At 46.7% G+C, this 25,551-nt stretch overlaps 1 protein-coding gene across 1 annotated transcript in view; it reads left to right on the plus strand.

Moving 5' to 3' along the window:
• The first annotated feature begins 2,651 nt into the window (after positions 1–2,651).
• The window catches only part of THSD1 (thrombospondin type 1 domain containing 1), a 30,325-nt gene continuing 7,425 nt past the window's right edge, over positions 2,652–25,551 (plus strand). The window contains exons 1-4 of the mRNA XM_069802776.1: positions 2,652–3,156; positions 8,987–9,126; positions 14,532–15,497; positions 23,386–23,544. Coding sequence (XP_069658877.1) covers positions 9,069–9,126; positions 14,532–15,497; positions 23,386–23,544 — 1,183 coding nt within the window. The 5' untranslated portion in view covers positions 2,652–3,156; positions 8,987–9,068. The remainder of the gene's footprint in view (positions 3,157–8,986; positions 9,127–14,531; positions 15,498–23,385; positions 23,545–25,551) is intronic.

Consider the following 25,551-nt stretch of genomic DNA (forward strand, 5'->3'; position numbering starts at 1 on the left):
CTTTCCTGCTGTATGGATTTCTTTACTTTCTCCTCTGCATTACGATGGAGGAACGACTTTTTTTTCTTAGTGATTAAATTTTTAAGAAGTTGTGTTCATAGAGGAAAAAAAACCTGGCAAAACACTCACCGATATAAGATTTTTCAGATGTTAAATGTAGGCAGCAAGAGAGACCAGAGTTTCAGTCCTGGGACTCCAGCAGATCTTTCGGAGCAGGGAGCCATTTGCTGCTCACTTCCTCTCCTCTGAGCTTCCCCATCATCTGTAATCTCCTTACAGTATTATTCTCTTTATTACCATACGTGATTTATTACCTGTTTCATTCAAACCAAACCCAGTACCAGGGTGCATCCACTTGTGTCAGCTGGTACCTTACACGACCAACACGAAAGAAGCTTCTGGCATGACTGTACCTGTGCACGGTAGCCCCTCCGCAGCGGCACTGCCTGGAGCTGAACTCTTGCTGCCAGACGAGTTGCACAGACCAGGACCAGGCATGGGAAGATCCTTGGCATTCAAAGGAATCACAGAATGTTTGGGGTTGGAAGGGACCTTTAAAGGTCATCTAGTTCCAACCCCCCTGCCACGGGCAGGGACACCTTCCACTAGACCAGGTTGCTCAGAGCCCCATCCAGCCTGGCCTTGAACACTGCCAGGGATGGGGCAGCCACAGCCTCTCCGGGCAGCCTGCGCCAGTGCCTCACCACCCTCACAGTGAAGAATTTCTTCCTTATATCTAATGTAAATCTACCCTCTTTCAGTTTAAAACCGTCGCCCCTTGTCCTGTCACTACAGGCCCTGGTAAAAAGTCTCTGTCTTTCCTATAAGCCCCCTCTATATATTGAAAGGAAGGGTTGAGGTACATCACTGCGAGACATGGAACAGATTGTGTAGCTGCATCTTCTGCGCTAAGTGTCTGACAGCAAAATGCAGTGACCTTCACTTATTAGACTGGGCACACACGTGTACCCCTTCTCCTGTGAAACACCAAACACTGAACAAAGTCTTACAGGCACCAGAAAGACAGCCGAGTTTAAAAAAACTGTATACACCTGTATTAAAACAAACCAGGAGAATACTAGGAATTTGGATTGTTCAAATTAAAATGCTAAAAAAGAGTCTGGAAAAATCTTTCTGATACATGAATACTTCACTTTTTGCTGTCCAGAATACAGTCCGAGTTCCTCAGCAAGTGTTTATCTTGCCTTCCTGAAGGTTTTTGACAATACTCCAGATGGCAGCGTGCCTGTGAAGCGTTAACCATACCCAGCTAGCGTATGGAAAAGGGCTTTAGTGCAGGCTGATCAGAGGGAAAGCGGGAGGGCAGGGGATGACGGGGTAGAGAGGGTGGCAACCCTCACCAGCTGCTCAGGCTCAGCGTTCACGTGGGGCAGAGATACTTGCGTTGTGTGGAAGTTGTATTTTCTTGGTCGTATGGATGACGGAAGTTAACTAGGAGCAACATTTTGGTTTGTTTTTAATTTTGGACACCAAAAGCTTACAATTACTTCCTCGGCCTTTACGTCGTGCCCGTGCTTATTGTAGATGAATTAGGGAAAGCAGGAAGATTCTTTACACGTAATGTGATTTAAATGCCCCTTGAAATCCCTCCGTAGCTTTGCGGGCGTGTAGGTATCCATAGGTCTGTATTTAAATCACAGACTCTGTGTCAGGGAAGTAAATTTGGCTGTGGTCTGAGATAAACGGATGAGTCTGTTGCATAAAAACAGAGAGAAACTTTTCTTTCAGAGAAGTATCTCTGCAAGAGGATAGTTTATCCTGCCACAGTAGTCCCTGAATATCATCCCTGAACGCTGGGCTCGACAAACGCCCACGCGTACGGGACCTTTGGCTGCAGGTGGGCACGTTAAGGAGCCAGGGCTGCTCTTCCCCGCTGACGCGATCGTTCGGTGCCCGGTCTTCGGCAACGGCGAGTCGACTCTGGAAAGCGGCCGCCGGTCCGCCCGCTGCTTTCTTCCGAAGCCGGTGACCGACACCGGCGGCCGGCTCCGAGACGCAGGCTTGTGCCTGGACGGGATGCCTTCGCCGACGCCCAGCAGCGTCGGACCGATGCCGGGGCGAGGACTCCCTCCTGAAGGCAGCCGGCGGGGAGGTGCCGGAGGTGGAGAAGCAAGGACCTGGGGCAGGTTTCGAGGCCCGGCCTGCCCCCGGAGGGTGGCCCCGACTCCCCCCGCCGCTCTCCAGCTTCTTCACCACCGAAGGGCAAGTCCGCGGCCGTTCGCCCCGGGGCCGCGCAAACCGCACCGCATCGCGAAGTGGAAGGCCGGCGCACGGCAGAGCCCTCCCGGGGACCGAGCCCTCCCGGGGGCCGAGCCCTCCCCGGGGCCGAGCCCTCCCCGGGGACCGAGCCCTCCCCGGGGCCGAGCCCTCCCCGGGGGCCGAGCCCTCCCGGGGACCGAGCCCTGCCCGGGGCCGAGCCCGGCGGACGGATGCCGGCGCCTCGCTCCCTCGCCGGGCCGCCGCGGCCGCCTCCGCCCTCCCGGCGGCCCCTCTCCCACAGCGGCCGCCACACCCCGGCGGCGGGATGGCGGGCGGGCGGGCGGGCGTGTGAGGGCGGCGCGGGGCGGGGCGGGGCCGGGCAGCGCCTCGCCGCCAGGGGCGCGGGCTCCCCTCACACGGCGCCCGCCGCCGCCCCGCGCCCCGCTGACAGCCGCCCTGACAGCCGCGCCGCCATTTAACCCTCCGCCCGCCGCCGGAGGTGTTACCTCGGCGGGAAGGATCGCGCTTCAGCCCCGTCCCGCCGTCCGCCTGCGGCGGCGGAACCGCCGTGCGGCGGCGTGGGGGTGAGCGCGGCGGCCGGGGGACGCCGGGCCTCGCTGAGGCGCGGGCGGGTTCCCCCACGGCGGCGGCGGCGGCGGCGGCTGCAGGCGCCGAGCCCCGGCGGCACCGGCCGGAGAAGAGCCCGCCGGCCGCCTGAGGGGAGCGCGGGCCGGACCGCGCCGTCTGCGCCGTGACGGCTGGCTGCCGAGGATTTTCCCGAAATACCGGCGCCGCCTCAGGTCCCGGGCTTCGCCCCGGGTCGGCTCTGCCCCCGGGGCTGGGACCGTCCCGCCCGGCGGCCCCGCCGTTTCGGCGCTCCCGAAGCGCAGCTAGCACGGGCACGTAAAGTAATGTTGTTGTCAGTCCGAGTCTGCGGTAAGTAGCATTAATTTCGGTGGCTTTTTCAGCACGGTCGGTGATTTCTGCTTTGTGTCGGTCGCTGGACCGGACGAAACCCTGCGGCAAAATCGGCGGAAAGCACAGGCGGCAGCTTCCCCGTTCTCTTCTTAATGCCGATACTTCGGGGTATTTCAGACCTGCTGCTCGAACGTATTATTCCTAATTATTTCAGCTGCGCAATACGTATTCCCCATACTATGATCTTGAAGATAAACCCCGCTAAAAGGGGAGTGCCAGAAACGGTGAACCATGTATGTCTTTTTTAAAAAAAATCTAGAGGGGAAAGGAGAGAATGGATGACTGCATTCCATCCCTCATGCCATACGGGGTGATCAGACGTATTTAATTCTTTGCGTTCGTTATTTATTATTGCGTGGGCGCCTTCCCAAATCTCCTTGTGCTGAATAAACTTATTTTCACCGTGCATTTTCCAAAGTACATCTCATCCATATATTCAGTCTGCTGTAGCCCTTGGGTTTCGAAGGTTGGATGTTGCTGGCCAGCTAGCTCTTGAATTGCTGAGTTGATATCAGAAGGAGCTGAGAAATCCCAGGATTTTGTGAGATCAGACCCCAAATGTTGATGAAAACAGGCTTTACCAGCTAATTCTTGTGTTTTTTTCTTGCACACAGAGAATCTGGTGCTGTCACTTTCAGCCTAGTGAATTTAGATGCATAATTTTAATAAAGCCATTATCTGATAACAATGTAAAATTGTCTGATGTGTAAATAAGAATGAAAGATGCCTTTGAGGATGTCAGCTCTAGCCCCCTGCTGTGGCAGACATTGCATATATACTTTCCTTGCTAAACTCAGTATCTTCCGTGAAGCGGCATATTTTTGGCCCTGACCACTCTGACTGGTCAGCAGTGATAGGTTTTGATAAAATGTGATGCATACCTGCAGTGCTCCCTCTTTAATGTCAAAGGGGGAGGATTATATGGGAAGTTCTGAAATTCCCAGCAGGTGGTAACACTTCAATAGCTGCCTAATCCCATTGCAATAAGCGAACGCTGGTTGAAAATAATTAATCTCTTTCCTGCCATACAGATAAAATATCTTAAATTTGCGGAAATGTTGCAGATACACATTTCTTCTTGCCGTTTGTGCTGCTTGATGTCCCTCAAGCAAAATGTAGGGAGGATTTAGGGACTTTCAGGCTTTTCCGTCTCTAGTCTATTTTACTGTCAGTCTCTCATGCATAACCAGAATTGTGCAAATTTCAGGTTGCAAATATGACTGAAAAATGTTTACTAATGGAGAGCTATTAAGGAAACTGTTTTTCATCTGGGTTTTTTGTTTGGGGTTTGTTGTTTGTTTTGGTTTTTTTTTTTCTTTTCATTCTGGCAACATTTTGCTTGCTTTAAATTCCAATAAATAACTTTATTTTTCCGACAGCATCACTCCAGATCCAGGCTGGTTGCTAGCTCCGCCGGGGTGGCTAGGGTAGGGGCTGCTGCTTGGGGCAGTGCTCAGGGGGCAGGCAGGCTGGCTCCGAGAGGATCAGTCCTCAACCTGACCCCCCCGCTTACTCCTTCCCTGAGCCCTTCTCCCACCTTGCTCTCAGACGTGCCCCGAGTTGTGGGGGGGTCCCGCGCCGTGGCTGGGTCCACCTTCACCTGGAGCTGTGGGGCCTGGGGGATGAGGAGGGGGCAGCGCTGTGCTTGGCGGAGAGATGAGCGAGGACGGGCCTCTTCCCCATTCCTGAAGGAGGATGGAGGCAGGGCAGGGGAGGGCTCAGCTCTGGCGGGGGATTTGCAGAGAGGAGGAGGACTGAGAGTACCCGTGGCCGGGGCGAAATACGGGATCCGTCAGTGGCACTCTCCTTCACGTGAATGAGGCTCCGGAGCACGGAGGTCTCGGGTGCTGTGAGTTTGTGTTCTCAGTAAACTCAGTGCTTGGTCATGGAGTAGCTGATTAATTCCTGACGGCCCTTTCTTAACTGCAGGGCGCGTTTGCTTCTCATCTCCCTTATGAAGGGGAAGTAGCTGCTGAATGCTGTACTGTTGCAGCTGACAAAGCTGGTAACTGGTTAGCTGTGCTTAATCGGCAGGTGACAGCACTTGGAAGAGGTGGCTGGTTTGTGAAATGTCATGTCTACTCTGTGGCCTTGGATGCTGCTGCAAAAAGTACTGGGAGTCGTAAATCCAGTTGGCTGCTTGTTTGTTGTTGTTCTGGGGTGGGTTTTTTTGTTTGTTTGTAAAACCAAAATGATCACAAAATACTTTACGATTTTAATGATGTAGAGAAATAGGGACATTATTTGAATAGATTAATATATGTGACTAGTAGTCAGTATATATAACCTGTTCTGTTACTTCTTTTTTTGAAAAAAATGCTGTAAATAAAATTGTAAATTTCATGTTTGGTTCTTACACAGTTCCTGACACTGTGGTGCCTGTAAGCCTCACAGTTCATGGTGGATTTATTCTTGTAATACCTGTACCAGATAGTGAGGTACTATTTCCAGTGGAGAGCTATGACACAGGAAAACTAAGTGATGTGACCAAGGTAGCACAGGAAAGCTGTTGCAGAGCAGGGACTTGAAGTTTTCCTGTGTCATTTGCGTTACACACAAGCCTCTTGGTCTTCATTTCCAAGGCACTTTATGGCTTATTGCCTCCTCATCTGTCATTTCCAATCCCCTTTGGAGAGGAAGTTTTCCACTTCCAATCAGCCCATTACACCGTCTCTTGGAAGAAGAAAGCATCTTTTTATGTTGCTGTGCTTCTGCTGTGTCTCACACAATAGAGCCTTAGTCCGTGCTTGTCCACGAGAGTAATAAATTAAAAAAGCCAATTATTCAAAGTCTGATAGCCTTCTCTGTTCGATCATTTTTCATTAAGTTAATGAACTTGAGGTAGAAGATCTGAATAGAGTAGAACCCATTTAAGATGTACTGTCTGCCTTGAAAAGCAAAATTTTATGCAAGTATGAAAAGTGGAAAATAGCGGAGCGGGGGGGGGGGGGGGAGGAGGGGGCGAGGTTGTGACAAGTTTTGAAGAAGACCTGAAAGTGAGAAGCAAGCTAGAAAGAAATTGGCTTAGGGAAGACTGAGTGGAGAGGGGAGAAGTCTGAACCGAGCTTAGAGGTCAGTGTAAGGCCTGTCCAAAACAAGGTGAGGTGAAAGGAGGGAAAACCGAAGGAGGGGAGAGGAAGAAACCTCTGGGGAAAGAGGGGAGGAGGAGAGGGGCCATGCTACACCAGAAATGGGCCAGCAATTCTTGCATTCAAAGCTGCTGTTAGAACTGAGCTAGCAAAGGTGCAAAAACTCAGGGAGTCCTCACGGAGGCAGTTTAACCGGAGCCTTGTTCAAAGGTAGGGCTGTGTTGCAGCCAGTAGCCTAAACTGGCTGCGTGTGAGGCGGGAGGGCTCCCGCTGCCATGTAGCGACGGCAGAGGCTTGCGGAGGCTGAAGTAGCCCTGGGCTAGGCTTCCAGAGGTACCTGATCTCACTAATTGGAAGTTAGTTTTGGTACCGTTTCAAATACTCCAGTTCTAGCCTGGGTGTTGCCCGCGCTGCACACCGGAGTCTTTTCCCAAGCGAGCCAAGATAACACAGAGGGAAGGGTGAGAGGGAAGGAGGTTTTGGTCTGTCGAATGATCGGCATTACCGAAACACCCAAGGGCCCTGGCGCTGGGCTCCGTCCGCGGGCTTGGTTGGAAAGGGTCTCTGTCCTGAAAAGTCTGTACTACAAATAGGAGCGGGAGCAGCGGGGTGGGAAGGAGAGGAGCAGACCAGTGCTGCAGTTTGCCGACATCGCATGCCTGGTGATAACAGGAACAGAAGTCGGGTCTCCCGTGCCTCCCACCGGCACCCCATCTTGTGAACCACGCTGCTTTTCCCTCGGTCGGGCTGATGTGCAAATTAAGATGTAAGGCAACTATCTCGAGAGTGCTCTCCCGCACAGGCTTTTTTTGTCATTCCCGAGGATTTATTCTCCCTTCCATAGCTTTGTTTCCTCCCTGCGGTCTGTCACTCATTAGACTGAGATTAGGATTGTTTGAATTTCACCTGTCGGTGTGTGACTCTCTGAAAGAAGTATTTGTAAAAGCCATTTGAAAAATGCACGGCTAGGAAAGCTAGAAGTGGAAAGGACACGTTAGATCATCCAGCACAATCACGGTTGTGGCCCACGACGTCGTTTTTCCCCTCCGTATTTCAGAGCAGTTTACAGCAACACTGCGTAACTTCTGCTGCTGTCCTTCAGCTGTTAACGCTAGAGGCCAAGGCGTCAATCGCAATCACTGGGTTTTTTAAATGAAACCTGCTTTTTCTTCCTTGGGCCGCTTTGATTCTTCGTTTTGTTTAACAATCAGTAACGATGTAGGAAAGGAACGACGTCCCCGGCGCGATGCCGTGCCCGCTGCCGGTAGCGGGGGGCAGTTACGGGCAGGCTGGCTCTCCGCCGCCCTCAGCCCGGCCCTGTCTTGAGGCATAAGGTTCGTCTTCCTGTAATTGATGGCGTATCAAGTGAAATTGTGGGTGGTGGTGGTATCGCTGTCCCTATCTAATTCTTTCTGGAGCCTTGTCAAGTTCGTGGGCCGGATGATGATTATTCCCTTCAGATATGTACAGCTATTACTGTAATGGGCTTTTACTGAGCAAAGCCATGCTGTTAGTCTTTTCTTAGAATTATTCTCTCCAGCCGCTTGGCACAGAGAAGAATTTAAAAAGCTTTCAAGTAACACGTCTACTCTCTCTTAGTTCAACAAGTCTAGCAACGTAATTGTTGAAATAGCTCATCTGTGATTCCTAAGGACGTACCTGATCATCACCGTACCTGGTTCCTACGTTTTACCTTTATGCTCTGCAGTTTGTTCGCTCCCAACTTCTGCCTGCTCCAGTGCCAGGTTTCTCTCATAAAATTAGGTTGTAAACTTTGTGGAACAAGAACTTTCTTGCATATTTGTGTGACGGTGAACACAGTAAGACTGACTTGCTGGCGCTCCTATGCAATACAAAAGAGCAGTTCTTACATTTTGAGAATGGTTCCCTTGAGCTAGACCTTCTCTTTTTGGATTCTCCCCTACTTCTGTTTCTGAAGCAAACTGTTGGTTTTGCTGCTGTTGGTGTGCTTCCAACCTGTTTTATGTGATTGTTACAAGACTCATAAAGGCTAGTTTAAAGCACATGGACATAAAATTGTGAAACTTGCCAAAAGGAACTCTATTTTTTGTTGGCTTAACCGAGGCTGCAGGGAATGTAAACTTAAAAAACAATGGTGGAAAAAGTGAAAGTTAGCACCCTCTCCATCTGATCAGTCTGAATGACATAAAAGGCAGTTATAGATCTTTTATAAATCTAGTAAGATAACTAAATATATTACTAGACCTGAATAACAGGGCAGTTTGAGGACCAGAATGGTTGTTTCCTACTGAGTTTCTTTCATGCTTGAGAGCAGTTGACAGTAAGTGATACGAATTGTGTAACAGCAATAAATCTCCAATATCTGTATGTGCTGAGGTCAGTTACATTTTTGTATAAAATACTTGTTATTTCGCTATTGTGAGTCTTGATCTTAATGTAAGACATGCACAGCAGTAGTTCCTGCACTGCAAAGGTAAATTGTTGTGACCTGTCTTTGTTGTTCTGGCTCAGGAGCTGACATTTCAGGATGGAAAACTTATTGTACTGTGAATTGTAGTTGTGCTTATTCAGATCCACTGATACAGTATTAGTAATTGTTAAGTAAATGGGAGAAAAGTGTTGATTAACAGTGTATTTTTTTTGCTTACTAGTGCGATGTCTTCCCTCTTGTGTTTTATGAAGCAAAGTCAACACAGCTGTAATTTTTTAACTTTCAGGTGTTCTTGGAAAAAAGTGCCTGCACTTTGGGGCTGAAGAAGGACATGAGGAGTAAAAGGACCTGGGATCTCACTGGTCAGAATGAAACAGATGTTGAAAGATTTTTCAAATCTGTTGTTAGTAGTGCTCTGTGACTATGGTGAGTATTAGAGTTATCAAGGGAAAACTGTGAGATGTGTATTCACAGGGTGGTTTTGGATGGTGCTGTTGCCAGGTGATCTGTTGAAATCAGATGCCACAGAAGCCATCACTGATGTGCACAGAATATAGTCTAGATCTTATGCAATATTTAGGTGGAAAATGCGACTTGCATAAACTGCCCCTTTAGATAAGAGTGGCGGGAACCTTTCCTGCTGTTAATTTGCTCAGAGAAATAAACAAGATAGATGAACAGATTTCCGTGGGCATCTCTCAGGGACTGGCTGTGTTAGAAGCAGTAACTGGAACTCTGCTATCTTGTAAGACTTGTATTTCATAATATTTAATGAACGTCATGGAAGGTAGACCTATTTTAGGTATCTGTACCAGGATGGGCGGAATTCCACCGTACAACTACCTGTATCTCTCCATTAACTATAAAGGAAACCTATGATGGTTGGCTGAGATGTAAGCATCTACAGTACAGGCAACCTCCTATGACTGAGTGAGCCCCCATCTGATGGACCTAAGCTGCCACTTAGAGAACTTTGGAGAAGAGCAGAGGCGTTCTTTCCTCTGACTGTATAAAAAGCCAAAGGATGGTGTTCATACTCATTCAATTTTAGTCATGTAAAATTAGGCAGCTAGTCAGAGGCAATCAATCAGTCTCCTTTGGGTAGTCCACGCACAAATCAGCACATATTGATAGCAGCTCCAACTCATCTGCAATCTGAGATATGTGGAATGAAAAAGCACCTCCTCGCCATCAGCTGCCAGGGAGGGAGGTTAGACGACTGTAAGATGTCTACAAGCTGAGAGGCATCCTGTGCATGGTGTGTTATCTTTTCCAAGAATGTGCTAAGTAGGAAATAGATTTGCAAAGGGAATTAATTCCTTATTGCACAGTGAATTAGAAATTTTGAAAATGGGACTCTTAATTCCTACATAATTCCTAATAATTCCTACATAATTCCTAAATAATACATATGTTTTCGAAAATTACATTCCTAATTTAAAAGCAGGTGTTGTTCTGACAGCTGCAGTACATTGTCAAACCATGCTAAAGGATTAAGCCATGCACTGCTGAAACGTCTATAGCATGGAAAAAGGATTGTTTAGTCCTTGCTTATGGAATGAGCTGTGGTAGCAGGTAGTTCACACACCAAACAGCTGAAGATGTCTTCTTACAAAGGAGAGAAATGGACCAAAAATGTATGCAGTTTGCTCTCCTTGTATGAGTGAGAAAAATCTGATTATAGGTAATGATTGAATACTAAGTATGCCCAGCTACTCATGCCTCTGTGCTTGCTCCATCTCTGCTCTAGAACAAGGGACCACTGGAAGGTGTAAAGAGCCTAGAATTGCCATCTTTTAAGTGAACTTAATTCCAGCAGAAGTGGAGACACTAGTCTATGTTTAGTACCATTTCTTCTTTTAATAAGACAAAGTTAACTAGCCAAGTTAGGAACACAGCACTGAGTGGGGAACACAGTGAAGCTAAGTATTAAATTCACTTAACCCAAGAAGTGAGGTGAATGACTGTAATATCCACTGGTTCTCAGTGAGCCAGTCCTGCAGGCATTCACAACTAGTTGACTCAGAGGTAAAAGCTATTATTCCTGAACTTTATAGAGCGTGGCATAGTAAGTAATTACAAGGTGCAGCTAAAGAGCTATATCTCTGCTGCAAACCTTAGGTGCATCATCTTTTGCCTTATTTCCAGTTAAAGGGTAGTCCGTAATTCAGAAAATGTCTTCCAAACAGTTCTGTGTATACACACCTTTGAGTATCACACGTGTACATAGTTTTTAGATAACTATTTCACTCATACTTCTCTGTTTCAGACCAAGACTATTTTTAAATGATCCAGTATACTCTGGAAAATTACTGTAATGCTAGAAAAAGCCCTAACATACAACAAAACACTTCTTACCATTTTTTCTGATGTGTTTGTTCTTCTTAGCTCTGTGCTACTGGTGGCTGACAAGCCAACAGCACAACCCAAGTTGGCTTAAACACAATTAAAAATAAATAAATATCAGAATAACACCCTCAAATAGTTCTTCTCACTCTTCAGTGAAAACAAGGATTTTCCTTTTGATCTTTTTAAGAGTAAGTTCTTGCAAAGACTTCCCTGGCAGGTTGTTGGCGCCACAGCCAGGCTCCATTCAATGGCAGACCATTGTAACGACAACCAAAAATATACAAATGCACTGAAAGCTGCCCCTGACTGGCTGTCCAAACTACTGGGACCAAGTTTTGGCATGTGACACAGTCATGTGCGCGCAGTAGGCTGGAGGGCAGCTGAAGGTGGAAGCTGGCTACTTCTGACTGGTGCCTTTTGGAGCATCGTAAAAAGCTGCTATGTGGGCTGTCCATGAGTGCAAAGTTCTTGTGTTATTAACAAAAGATGGGGGAAAGGATGCTGTGAACTGGGGTGCACCAGTCAGAGCTGTGCAATGCTGTAACAGCATCCTCCAGTAATGCTCGCTTTCCTCGCTTCCCAAGTGATCTGCATTAGGGTTGATGGGAGCTACATGGCAGTCCCCTGGCCTCTCTCCAGTCCTCCCACACACATACACGGTGGTGTTACTTCTTCTCGTCCGAGCCATTCCGAATAAAAAATAGTGCAAGAGAGTCAAGACAGTTGTAAAAGAGAGCAAGGACAGTAGAGCAGTAGGTACAAACTTCAATGCTTTTCATTATTATCACTTTAATGTTTTTGCTCTAAGTTTAAAGCTTGAAGTTGGAATTTTTCATGCTGGATTTTTGCCATGGTCTGATTTCTTTTTCCCTTGTAATGTTTCAGCTAAGTTGAATCTAGCCAATTCCTTTGTAGAGAAATGCATCATTTTGCCCTTGTTCAAAGAAACAAAATATCAGCAACTCGCAACCATTTCACTGGGAAGTTCTACCACACCTGTGGGAACTTCATGTTTGTTAGAGTGCTGATGTTGGCCTGGGACATGCTTTCTACTGTCCTTATGAAGACTTGCCCAGACTTGGTCCAAATCTATGTCCTTGCAGATGAGTTAGTGATGAAGTTCTCTGAAGGGTCGAGTGTGCCCCACCTCCTGCGGGCTCCTCTTGCCAGCCCCAGGCAAGACTGTGCGTGCTGCTGGCCAGGGCAGCAGAGTTCCCCCACATCTGTAATATCGGGCAATAGAGTTGCTTGTCCCTTGCTCTTTGCTGTCATGCTGGCAGTGAGCAGGAAAGGTGGGAACTTGCTGGAGTTAATTGCAGGCCCAAGGAGCCGGTGAAGGTAGAAGAGCTATAAGGCAGAGAGGCAAGGGCAGGAGTTTGGAGAACCATGGTAACGGTAAGGGAGTTAGGTTAGTACCCAAGAGATACTGACTGTAGGTGATGGTAGGAACATGACTGGAAAATAGGGGCAGGCACAGGTGACAGAATCAAGACATGAAGAACAAGGAAAATGTGTTGCTGGGCAATTCATAGAGTGCCATGTTTCACAGGCATTCAGGGTCTGTTTCCAACTCTCTGAGTGTCCGAGTCGAGATCGGATTTGCTGGGGTGCCGCGTGCTCACCACAGCTGGGATCAATGGGATCCTGCTTTGGATGTCCGAAGGACCGTTGTATTTAAAATCAGGTCCTGGGTTTCTTACGGCATCCACAATTAGTTGATGCTTGACAGTTTTCACCTTTGTGCCTGTGCCTTGCTTCCTAACACACTAAACAAGAATAGTGACATCCTCTTGTCTTTCGGGGATATTGGAAGGATAAACTCATTAATGTTTCTAATGCACTAATGTACTATAAGAACACAATAGAAGAGTCCATAGGGGAAATGACTAATTCTGTGTTATCAGGATGGATTTTGGATGGTGTGCAGTCAATAATACATGGGAACACCCATGGAAGAATGAGAACAAAAGAGCCCTCTGGTAACAAGCACCATTCTTCTGCCAAACGAAGCAGCGTCTTCTGGAAATGCAAGCTAAAGACTGAGTTATAGTACATATATGTAAGAGTATATGCATGATTTATACATGTAAGGCTGTGCGTGCCACCTTCATTCAGACTTTATGGATGTGGTTGGAGCTGGTTATTTTGAGGACATGTTACAGCTGGTGGAGAGTAATAGGTTCTTCTAGCGCATACTGCACCTCACCCTGATGTAAATGTCTATAGCTGCTCAGATGAATTTCTTCCTGAAAGTTTTCCCTGCTGACAAGAAAGCGAATCCAGGGTGACTAGCTCAAATTGAAGCTTAGAGTGGTAGGCGTCTAATATTAATGTGAGATGAGTCCTGCTACTCCTGACTGCTGAGTGCTTGCCTTGGCAGTTGCAGTGTTTTTCCAGCAAAGCTTTCTTTGAGGTAATCTTAAGACATATGTAACAGATTTAACAAGTCAAAGTATTGTTAGTTGATACTACTTATGAAAGGATTGCTTTAACTGAGGTTTTACACTTCCATAGCACCTTCCACCCGAGACTCAGAAGCCTTTTCCCTGACAATTAATTAAATAAAGATGTCTCACAGCGCATTCTGTATCTGGAACAGATGTATGCAGTTCCCATTTTTCAGATAACCTTTCTGTGTCTGAAATCTGGAAGTTTCAAGCAACGCAGAAAAGCTAGCTGAGCTGAGAAGGGAAATGTGATTTTCCCAATCCGTTGCTTTAGATATCATCTATCCCCGCTAGTTACAGCACGTCTCAGGATAATTTGGCAACTTGCACAAACATGGTCATGCAAGAAATGCATTTAAAAAGACTGCGCCATTTATAATGAAATGATGTCATTTAGACATGTTGCACCACATCTGAGACAAGAAAAGTGCTGCAGTCACCATCACTGTTATTTTCAGCTCTTTCACTCAAGTGTCTCTGCGATGCAAATGAGCAAAATGAAAGATTCATAAGACAGAGCAAGAGAAGAGGCTTCAAAAAGCATCATGCAGACTTCCTATTTTATTTAATTTGGGGGACATTTTTCATGTTTCTGTTTTAAGAAACTACTGTCCTTTTTTTTTTTTCCTCAAGTAAGTGGAACAACACTGTGAAGTGGACTTTAAGAATCTATAAGTGAAAGAAGTTGGGAAGTTTGAGAATCTATCCTGATAAATGAAGTTTTCTGTGAATCTTTTGGGTTGTGGGTTGTTTTTTTTTTCCCTTTTTAAACCTTGTTTTTAACCTTCCTGAACATGTTACTGCAGTGGACTTTGAGCTGCTCCAAACCCAGTCCCTGCACAAAGGAGAGGTGGTGAGCTCTAATTGCTATAGCTAGGACCTTTTTTTTTTCTGTGACCTGATTCACTTTGAAAAGTTTGAGAAATGCTTCTTAAATATCCACTTTATAAATCTTTTTTTTCTTTCATAAGGTAGATAAAAAAATCAGTTGTCTCTTTGGTTCTTAATACTGTTGTGAAACTGTTTTCCTTTCAGTTCTCAGCGAAGTGGAATATCTCCTGTTGGAGCACCCAGGTCATGTAGCCTTCAGCAATGACACAGTGTCTGTGGAATATCAGTACTATAGTGGTGGTAATGTGACAGCAGAGCATCTGTCCATCCTGTTGCTGGATGCCAGCACCAACAAGATAATTGCAAGAAAACAGCTTCCAGCAAATCAGTCCCAGGGGAAGGTAGAGTTTGAGTGTGTCCATTTCAAGAGTGCTGGGGACTTCTTGTTCAGAATGGTCTCTCCCAGTGATAACAGCAGTGCTGCCCAGTGGAGCAGAAGAAGCATGTCCACCCTACATGTGGCATGGCCTGTATTTCACATTGATTTGAACAAGAGTTCAGAGGTGCTTGGGAGCTCCCTTCAGGTTGGACTTTTTACAAATGAGCAGTTGTGTGCCGTGAACGAGACAGTGGTTTCATTGGATGTGATATTCACCAGCACCCTTTATGAGTTCGGAAGAGTAAGCTCTGATGAGACTTTGGGCATTAGAACTAGCAAAGGAATCCCACTGTCTAGGTCCCAGTGGGTAGAATTTGACTGCCCGTCCGTTGGTCAGGAAACATACATCACTGTGTTACTGAAATCATTAGAAACCCATTCCATCATTGCTTCCATAGGACCCATAGATCTCCTCCACAAATTTGGATACAGACTGGTTGTGGCACCAGAAGCAACATGCAAAACTTTGGTTCAGGTCTTCATAGTCTCTCCACCGTGTACTTCTATCAGCGGAAAAATTGTCGTCTATAAAGAGGCTCTCAAGCATCCTAGTCAAAGAACAACTTGGCTGTATGAAAACACCCTTCACCCAGGAGACAACAGGACAGAATTTAACTGCACTTTGTTTGATGTGGGGAAGAACAAATACTGCTTTGACCTCTTTAATTTCTCAAACCGAAGCCATTTCCCGACAAGAGTTAAGGAGTGTATGATGATCCAAAGGAATATGGGTTTGTACTGATGTTTGTCCTCTTTTAGCCAAAATCAGCACTCTTCCCAGCCAACATGGGTAATGATTGTGGCTTCCCCTGTTGAATAGCTATTTTTGGGTCTCCTACGTGAGACAAAATAGTTGTAATGTCATATGCAGATGGGAACAAGATGGAGTAGAGTGTTATGTAGAGGCATACACAAGGACATTTGGTAACAAATGCCACTGTGGTGGCTTAAAACTGCACTAAGCTCACACTAAGTACCAACTGAAACCGTTTGGGGCATTCTCAATGATGTATCTATCTAGTCTGGGTAAAAGTGAAACTTGTCCCTCTCAATGAGGTAAGAAGCTACGGCAGTAGATCTGGCCCATTGGAAACAATAAAGGTAGGATTAGCCTTGCCTACATCTAAGTATCTCAAGGCCAAGGGTTCAACATTAAGTAGTTGTCTAGCTTTTTAGTCAAGAGAGACAGGCATCTCACAAGGGTGATTCATGGATATAGAAGATACATGGGGTGAATCCTCACCTGGGTGTCTTTTTCTGTAGCCCATTTGCTGTAGAGTTTTGAGTCCTGCCTGTTAGATACACAAATTTTGGTGCGATGAATCAGGATTTGGCCATAGTGAAAGACACTTTGTGTAACTTGGACAGCTTGCAGGTTTTTCAAGTAGCCTTTCAAGACATGTCTCTGCTGCTTAAAACAGACCAGGGTGCATTTTCTGACCCATGAGGCCACCTGGCAGATCATGGGTCACATTTGTATAGCTAAACTTTTCCTCCCATACAAACTGTGAACTAGGGACAGTCTGTGGTCCACATAGTCCCTTGGGCCATGACCAGGCATGGTCTGGGAGAGTGCTGGTTGGCAGAAGCCAAAACCATGTCCAGGAGTATGAATGATCATGGTTAAGGAGTGATCGCAGTTGAGTCTGACCACAAGACAGAGCTCGAGCCCATTCCCCAGCCCTGTTTAAGGAATATCTATACATTCTATTTATATCTATACATCTTATGCAGCTGTAGCTTCAGAGGTGGCAATCCATGGTTTGGCAGAGGCTACAAATCACAGCAGCACGGCAGAGGAAGCAGAGGAGCTAAATGTCCTTCTCATCCCTCATTTGTGGCAGGCAACCACAGTGCGGGATGGACTGTCTGTGCACAAGGGGATGGGAGCTGGGTTGCGTTGGGTTAGGCTGTGTTGCCTACACCCTGGAATGGAAAAGTGCATGTTCTCATTTGGAGCAGGCTTGTGTCCGTAGGTAGTGAATTAGTCTTTCCCATCTGCACACTTCAAAGAGTTTGGGTTGAAAGGTTTGAGATGTACACCATTTTCTACACCTCCCTTCCCTGGTCTCCCTGAAAAGGAAGTGCAGGAACTTGAGCCAAAAGGGGGTCTTTGCGCTTCATGGGCAGGTATCTGAGTGGGCTCATCAGGTGACCGGGAGTGTAGGACATGCTCCAGAGCACACAGTCCAGACACAGCCTACCTTAATTAGGTTCCTAGTATTGTGTGGTCTTACTTTGTACTATTTCATAAATCTAAAACTGTTAGCTGTTTAATTAACACTCTGTACTAAAAATGACCTCTGTTTTCACCACATGCCAAACTCAGTACGTAGTTCTTCTCTTCATCTTAACTTCCCATCTGCATTCTCTGTTGGCACTCTCTCTCTTCCTTTGGCATAAGAAAGTCTATCTAAAAATGAAAGCATATTATTTTCTTAATGGAGACAATTCTCAAGGAAAAAGGAAGAGAGAATTCTAATTCTTTTGTGCTTGGGTGGTATGTTACAGTGATATGATCTAGATAACTACCCTGACAGATGAATACCTAGGATATGACATAGATATATTTCTGTGCTCAATATTTGACTCTTTTAATTGATGAGATCCACCTTAAGCAATGACTCCCTGCAATCTGCTTTGTTTCCTTGGGTTCCCCGATAGCACCATCCTTACAAGCGCAGTCGAAAGAATCAGGCTATGCCTGTGCAGAACGGAGTGAAGTCAATAGCTGCCAAGTTAGAAGTGTCAAATCTACAAAGCCGGTGAAAGCGAAACCACACCATGTAGCCGTAAATAAAATGTCAACCTGAAATTAATTAGACTGCAGCACATCTGACTTCGTGCCTGTATCTGCAAGACTTCAAAGCCCGCAGGCAGCGTTTGAAAGGAGCGGGATGCTCTGGGAGGGGTGCATCAGCCCGAAGCCACGACAGGCAGAGCGAACCTGCGCTGCCTGCGATGGCCATCCACCTCCCGGCTGCTTCGGAGAGCCCTCTCCTGAGCCCTCTCGCCCTGCTGCAGGGCACTGTGAGACGGCGTGCGTGGACCTGGACCCCCGATAGCTGTTGGTGTAAAATGTGCGGCTGCTGCACAGCAGGCGCCTCTCCTCCAGTCGCTTCTTTTCTGCTTTGGACTTCCTGAACTCACACAGTTTAAGGCAAGGATAGGTGACGAATCCTCTAGTCTGGGCTTCTGTGCTGCAGGGGCCATCACTTTTCATCCAGTTACCCCGGTGTCGAGCCCCACAGCTAGTCTTTGCAGTTGACTGCTGCTTATCCTCCAGAGAGTTATCCAGTCTTTTGTTGAAGGCACCACAAAACAGAGACCTTTCTGGTAATTTCAGTCAATACTGTGCTTTGATTTTTTTTTTTTTTTAAGGAAGGGAAACTCTATGTGTTTCATGACTAAAGCTCATCTAGCTTCATCCTCTAGTGACTGGCTCTTACTCTGCTGCTCTCTGCTAGAGACAGCTGTTCCCTATCCCCTGTCTTTCCCCCGCGAAGGCGTTTGCACATCCAGATCATCTCAGTCCTTCCAGATTATCTCAGTGTTCTGTTTAATAAACTGAAGAGATTGAGTCTTTAATTGGAAGGCCTTTTCTTCAGGATTTGATTAATTTTCTGGCTCTCTTTGGCTCCATTTCCATTATTTTAAATGCTCCTTTTTGTTTGATGCCAGGGTGCCAGCTTTGGGTGCTGCGTTCAGACATCCTCCTCACTGGTGCTGCTTGAGCAGTAGCACTCTCCTTACCCCTACCTCTGCTTTCATTGCACTAATTGCATCAGCTAATTTTGCCATAACTTTTACCCAGAAAACTCATCTTGAGCTGTATTTGTGTATGACCTTTCAGTGTGTAGCCTACCATCCTGCAGGTACAATTTGTATTCCTTCTTCCTACATTTAGCATTCTGCTGATTTATGATCTACTTTCCTTCGGTTATCCTAACTTAGCAAGTACCCCACATTGCTCCATACAGCTGCAGTATCTACTTATGTCATCACAGGAGTGACATATTTTCTCAGTAATGGTTTTATATTTATTTTTGTGTCAACTAGGCAAGCATTGTACAGCACTGAGCCTTATACTAATCCCTTTGGAATCTCTCCAAATGCATTCCCACTCGGTGATGGTTTTCTGTTGACAATTGCATATCAAATCTGTCACTCAGCCAGTTCTTACTTCATTTAGCATATGCTCTATTATTATGAAGCAGAGATACTGTCATGTAAAAGATCAAAGCTCCTAAATCATTAAAGTTATCTTCATCCAAACGACAGAGGATGAGATAAAAGAAGATTATTTTGCCACACCCATTTTCCATAGATTAGGCATCAATTATATTCCTGACCCTTTGTCAATCCTGCTTTTTACTCCTCATCCCGGCCAGGTTTAGTACAGCCTGTGGAACAGGAACCTGGCTTGTGTCTGGAGCAGGAAGGAGAAGGTTCCCGGTGGCCCTGAGCGGGCTGGGGCAGCAGGTCTTCCCACCCAGGCCATCAGAGTGTCACAAAAAAGCTTGTGCTATCTAAGACTGTGACTATATCTATTAAAGATGGGGAATATGTCTGTTAAATGTGAGCCAGCACTTGTGCAGCTTTCTGTAGACTCCAACTGGAGAACCTATAAAAAAATAACAGTGAGATGTGAGTCACTTCATTCATCTCAGCGGGGTGTTAACTGTTTCACACAGGTGACTTTCTAGAGAGAGTCATGCAGCTATTTTTTTCCCTGTGTTTGACCAGATTATTTGAATGTCTGATTTAGGAAACTCTGTTAGATCATCTTACCCAGCAACAGGCACATTGCAGGTTGATTCTTTTCAACGCTTAATCCTGTGCTTTGCTCATCTGGGATTTAAGTGTCCCCAGCAGTGAGACTTCTGGGAGGAGTGAGCAGAGTATCTGGGTGTCAGGCAGGGATATACAACTTCCATCAAGTTCTTGCTCCCTGAATAAGACTGTATGAATCAGACCTGCCTATCTGTAGGAAAATCTGGGAACCAATTTGCTCTGTTGCCTGAATCTGTACCTGGCTTGCATTTATTTAGAAACAGGCAGATGCAGGGGATCCATGTATGCTAGGGCTGGTTTGTGCCCCATCCTCTTCTCCTGTGTCAGTGAATGCTTCATCTCCACACTCCCAGCATTTTAGGAACAACTTGGGTGTTACAGACTTACTGGGATAGCGCTTACCTTCTGAAAAAAAATTTTTAGGCCATGCTGCTGCAATTCTTGAAGATGCCTGTTTGTGGGGAAAAGACTGTAATTTGCCCAGGTGGAGTCTAGGGTTTTTTCCTTTAAAGAGAACCTAGTCTTTTCGTTGTCCAAATTAGTAACATGTTGGAGCATGCCACCATTTCAGTGCATCCAGGCTTCATTTCCATGGAAATAGAGAAAGTCGGAACAGGTGAGAAGGGTGTTTTCCCAGGTCTTGTCCAAACAGCGGTACAATGTGTGTACACCCAGTCTCAGGACCTAAAAACTGATCTCAACTGCAATCCCCCAGGCTAGGGTAGGTGTTTACATGAGCCTGTAAATAATTAGTGATTTTGTCCCGTATCACTGGTCTTGTTGAAGTGCTTAGGACTATCGTGTGCATCAGGCTGGAAGGATGATGCTGAGCATCCCTCGCTGACTGCGCTGTTGGATAGCACTGCCTTCTCAAAGTCTTATGAACACAGAAATTTGAGGGGAGATATTTATGCAGAGCAACAATTAACACAGTTAATTGCATTTATCTTTCATGTTGGCAGATCTGCCAACTGTCAGCTATTTCAAACTAACTCATCAGTTAGATGTCTTCACGTTGATAATTGATTCCTCAATTGTATGTGAAAAAATTCACACTTATTAGAGCTAGTTTGCAGTGCATGCCTTCTGGTTTTTCCCCTGGTGCTTTGGATCTGTTTGTCTTACATGGAGGTTAATCATTTCATTTCCTTGGGGGAGAATAAACTATGCTTCATTTTCTTTTACATTCTGGTAATTGCAGAAGGTTGCAGAGCAAGTTGCAGGAGTTTAAATCTCCCGTCTTTCATGGGAGCTGGAGCATTTCATGCTCTCCTGCTGCTTAAGGCGCATATTCTTAGCCCCAAAGCTATGGATGCCAAGTGTTTGCTAAGGAACTCTGTGCCCTCAGCTGAAGCCAAAGTCAGTGAAAAGTGCCCCGGAGCAATGGGCGCATCATAGGTTTGATGTCAAAGTTAGAAATCCTAAATGCTTGTACATTGAAGCCCACAGACGTCAATGCGGAGGCTGCTGAGCACTCTCCACTATCATCAGTGTTAGCACTGGAGGCAACCAGAACCTTTCTGGGTCTGGCTCTGTATCTGACTTTAATTAACAGAAGTTTAAACAAGCAGGGAATGTGGAGAGAGGGAAATGAGCTAGCTCACACACTGGAAATTACGGCAGGGACTCACCAAGCTGCTCACATAAAGTAGTCTACGAGGAGGTAGGTGCTTCTCCATCTAGTCTGCCTCCCTCTGCCAGTGATGAGGAACACTGCTGGAGTCTTTCATGATACTGATACGAAGAAAAGTGTCATGAGTTCCCCAAATACTGTGATACCATGAAGTCTTTTGGAGGAGAGATCAGTGAGCCCTTGACTGACTACTGATTATGGCCTTTTTTTTTTTGCTGCCCTCACTAATAGATCTGCTGGCCCGCTGATGTGATTTTGCAACTGTCCAGGGTCTGTACCTTTGAGAGACTCCTTACCGCAACAAACTTCCTCGGTTCCCCCCTCCTTGGCATCCTCTGACTCCTTTTCCTCCTGACACAACACACCATCCAGTCTTGCTCCATTTCGCACTTCACTGGGAACTGGCACGGCTGCAAACTGGAGGAGGAGTGCGAAAGCTCAGCCTGCCTCTGGGCCCCTCTCCCCTGCTGTAGGAGCTCTGCAGCTCCAGAGACAGAGGGGTGAAAGCAGAGAGGTGCACAAAGAGCACAAAGTGAAAACAGCCTGGGATCACGGATATCGCAATTTTGTGGTAGAGTCAGTGGCAAACAGCCAGGGAGGTCGCTTGGTCTTGTGTGGGCTTACCGCCGCAGCACCACGGGGGTGTCTCGCCATGCCCATCTCTACTCTGCATTAGGCGAGGCAGACGTACCCGAACATGCATGCACACAGATGTGCGTGAGTATGTGCCCATACACGCTTTACGGCCTTGGCGGACCGCACAAGTGTAAGCTCAAAACTTCTGGGCCCCATCCTGCAATGCAGGTGAGTACCTGCTTGCAGGAGAGCAGCCCCGCTGGTTCTATTACGCTGCTCACATTAACATTATTCTTACTGGTGTGCTCACAAAATTTGTAGGACAAGCCCCAAAGCAGTTAAAATTTCATGTTTATTAAAACACAACCGTATTTATTTTTTTTAGAGACTTTTAAAAATAATAACACATGTGAACAATTCAACAACTGATATAACATGAAATCATAAAGCCATTTCCAGCCATGCAACACTGTCAAGTCCTTTGACATCGTAACTTGGTCACTGTTCAGGAGCCTAGGGGCATGCTAGCAGCAAAGCAACTGTGTAATGAAATTAAAGATCATGACCTGTGTTGGCAGTAGCAACACCATAAATTATTTAAAGGAGCAAACTTTAACAAACCTAATTACTTTTTTTTTTTTATTTAGCCAATTTTCCACTTTATCTGTGAGTGGTGAAATGGAGTTAAGTGGTCTATTGTTTTTCTTTCTGGCAGGTTCCAAAACCAGGCCACCGAGTCAACTGACCCATAGGAGGGTCCTCAGGGTTTTTCTCCTTTAAGATTGCACCTGGACTCATGCGTTAGTTTGGAATTTAAAGTTGTGGTCCTGCTTTCAGTGTCACAACTGTCAGATATGGGCAGGAACGGTCCCCTTCTCTTTCTGGGTTCTTGCTGCTGTAAAGTTTGAGTGTTGAACACCGGATGAGGATGTTGTCAAAGCAAAAGAGGGATTTCATTACACATTAAAAAATGATAATGTTTGAGGTAGTATTAGAACCTGAGTCTGCCTCCACTTAAAATAAATAAATGAACCTGCAGATTTCATCTTGAGTTAATTGCCTGGCCATAAGCAATAAAATAATAGGGACCTGTAAGCTGTCAAAGGAATGATTCAATAACACGTTTGTGTGCTGAGAAGATAATAAAGAGAAAAACCAATATTGCTGTTTCATTAGGCCTTGTAGGCTTATCCTCCTTTCACAATCATATAAATCAGGAGTAACTACACTTAAGTAAATGAAGCTATCCTGCTGTAAAAGCACTATTTGTCAGGCAGGAATTGGATGAATATATAAATTACTAACCCATTCCAGAGATTTGTGGATTAATTTTCATTTGCTGTTGTTCCAAGCAGAACCTGCCTGCCAGTTGACTGACCGCTGTGTTGCTGGCTGGCACTGGAGTGGAAAAGGGAAAAAAAAAGTGGGAGCCTTGCCCCAGACTCTGATGGGAACAGGAGCAGGTCCCTGGATGCTGCTTGCTCTTGTGGTGTTGTCGTTTGCATTGTTTGGTTATTTATTGCTATTTTTCTTAAATAAGAGAAGACAAATGTCTGTGTCTTTAAAGGTAAGGAGGCAGACACATTCCTCATTGCTGTGAGCTTGTGTATTTGCAGAAACATGGAGCCCGTGGCAGCCCTGGAGCCCCTGCAGCGTCACCTGCGGAGACGGCATCCGGGAGCGCTTCCGAGAGTGCCTCACCTCCTTGCCGGCAAAACCAGGCTGCGCTGGATTACCGAGGGAGACTTCCTTGTGTTCACTGGAGGAGTGTTTGTGTATGTAGTTCTGCTGTCCTCTTCCCTGTGGTTGACTGTCTGCCCTGGCAAAAGCAAAGGGCTTGTTATTAGAAGGGCTTTGTAAAATGGAAGCATCCGATCTCTCCTTCCGTCGTATTGATTTTGGAGGGGGTTTCACATTCCTGTGGTTGATGGAGTAGGGTGGGAGCCTACATGCATTTGTGAGACAGCTGGAGATCGGGCTCCAAGGCATAAGAAGAAGATTTCTGAATGCTGTGGGTGCCATGGAAGGGGTTTAAAATCTCCAGCATAGCCAGGGAGTGGAGAAGGGCTGAAGGAGAGATCTTGGGGCTAGCAGAACATGTTCGGTACCGAAGGCCAAAGACTCCAGGCAGTAGAAACCTACTAAACGGTGAAAACCTATTAAAAGAGGGCTGATTCCAGCTGGGACCTACAGCGTGGGGTCCCCATTCTGGGAGGTTTTTTTGGTGGCAGTGCCAGGTCTCACCCTGCTCCAGCCTGCCACTGCTGTTGGCCAGTGACAGGGCAGGCTGGCTGGTGCTGGTGGGTGGCAAGTGGGTGTGGATACAAGAGACCTGATCCTGCTGTAAGGCAAGAGGGGGGGGTTACAGCAACCGCATGGCCCCCGGTGAGGCTGGATGAGGCTGTGCCAGCACCATAGTTGCATGCTTGCAGCCAACATGAGGGGAAGGAGAAGTGGCCCCTTTTAATGGGGTGCTGGTGCTCAGTCTGTGCAAAACTTTTGCTTCTTGCAAACTCCCAGATGAAAAGGAGGGTGCTAATGCCAAGGTGCCCCAGAGGTCCATCTGCTCAGAAACTGACTGATCTACAAGCTCCAATCCCTTCATGCCCCACAGGTGCTACAGGGGGCAGGAGTGGGGATGGGAAGGTGCCCAGGGACTGTGCAGGCTCCTAGGCGCTCAGGCTGTAATTTAAGAGATAATTTAAGCTATTACAAAGTGAGCAATGCCTTATCCCTTGCTTTGGGTACTTCCATGCACTTGCTTGTGCTGGCAAAAGTGGAGTGTGGAGAACTGGAATGGAGCCAGCTAAAAAAATAGACAGTTTGGGGATGTGGGGACGTTGTTTATCACATGGCCACTGCAACACTTGTGCCACTGAAAAGGGAAGGGCAGCAGAGGGGGAGAATGTGTAGCTGGAGCAGGAAGAGGACTCCTTTTTTGATGGAGGTGTTGGCTTGAACCAGCTTCGAGGCATTTGTTGAAAGAATGCCTCAGAAGTATACAGGCAGGACTGAAATGTATTGTGGAGCACTGTAAGAAATGGGTTGGTATTGAACAAAAGGTTGGGTAAGGGAAAAATACTAAAAATTACATTTTATCAAGTCAGGTATTGCATATTGTCAGTGTTTGTGCAGCACCTGGGCAGTTTTAAGAGCTTGTTGTTAAGGTGTCCGATGTTTTTAATGACTGGAAAATGTGGGCCTTGTGGGTTTGCTTATTTCAGAAAGCTGTGACCGTAAGCAGAGAGGAACAAGTCAGCTGTTTAGGGGCCCAGCTTAAAGCTAATGCCCAGCTCTGGGGCTAGTTGTCTTCTTTATGCCAAACTCTGTCAGACTGCTGGGGGCAGTGATGCCACCAGCGAAATGCAGTGGGGTAGTTGGTGTTTTTCTAAAGCTGATGCTGAGCTGTGCTATTCCGTGCCTCCTGTTACCTGCTGGAGGGGTATTTCCATAAGCACAGTGCTTGGCTTGGCTCCTTGCCTGCCTGTTTGATCCCACTCCTCTGGAGCTCAGGGAGCAGTCCCGGTGCACAGAGCTCCCCGGAGTGGGGTTTGTGTGCACAGAGCATGTGCTGGACGCGTGATTTGGGTGTGCACCTTGCTTTACACGCACAGAAGTGACAGGCCTCTCTGGTGCTTCTTGGAGGTGGCACTCTTTCCACGCAGGTGTGCAACTGTATAAGGCTTATGATGGTTTCCAGAGAGGTCAGCGGTCCTGCGGTACACAGTAGACATGCCCATGGCAGTCTGGTTGGAGTTACTGACAGTGCTCAGCGGGTCTGG

The sequence above is a fragment of the Haliaeetus albicilla genome, chromosome 15 (assembly GCF_947461875.1).
Source record: "Haliaeetus albicilla chromosome 15, bHalAlb1.1, whole genome shotgun sequence".
Classification (NCBI taxonomy): Eukaryota; Metazoa; Chordata; class Aves; order Accipitriformes; family Accipitridae; genus Haliaeetus; species Haliaeetus albicilla.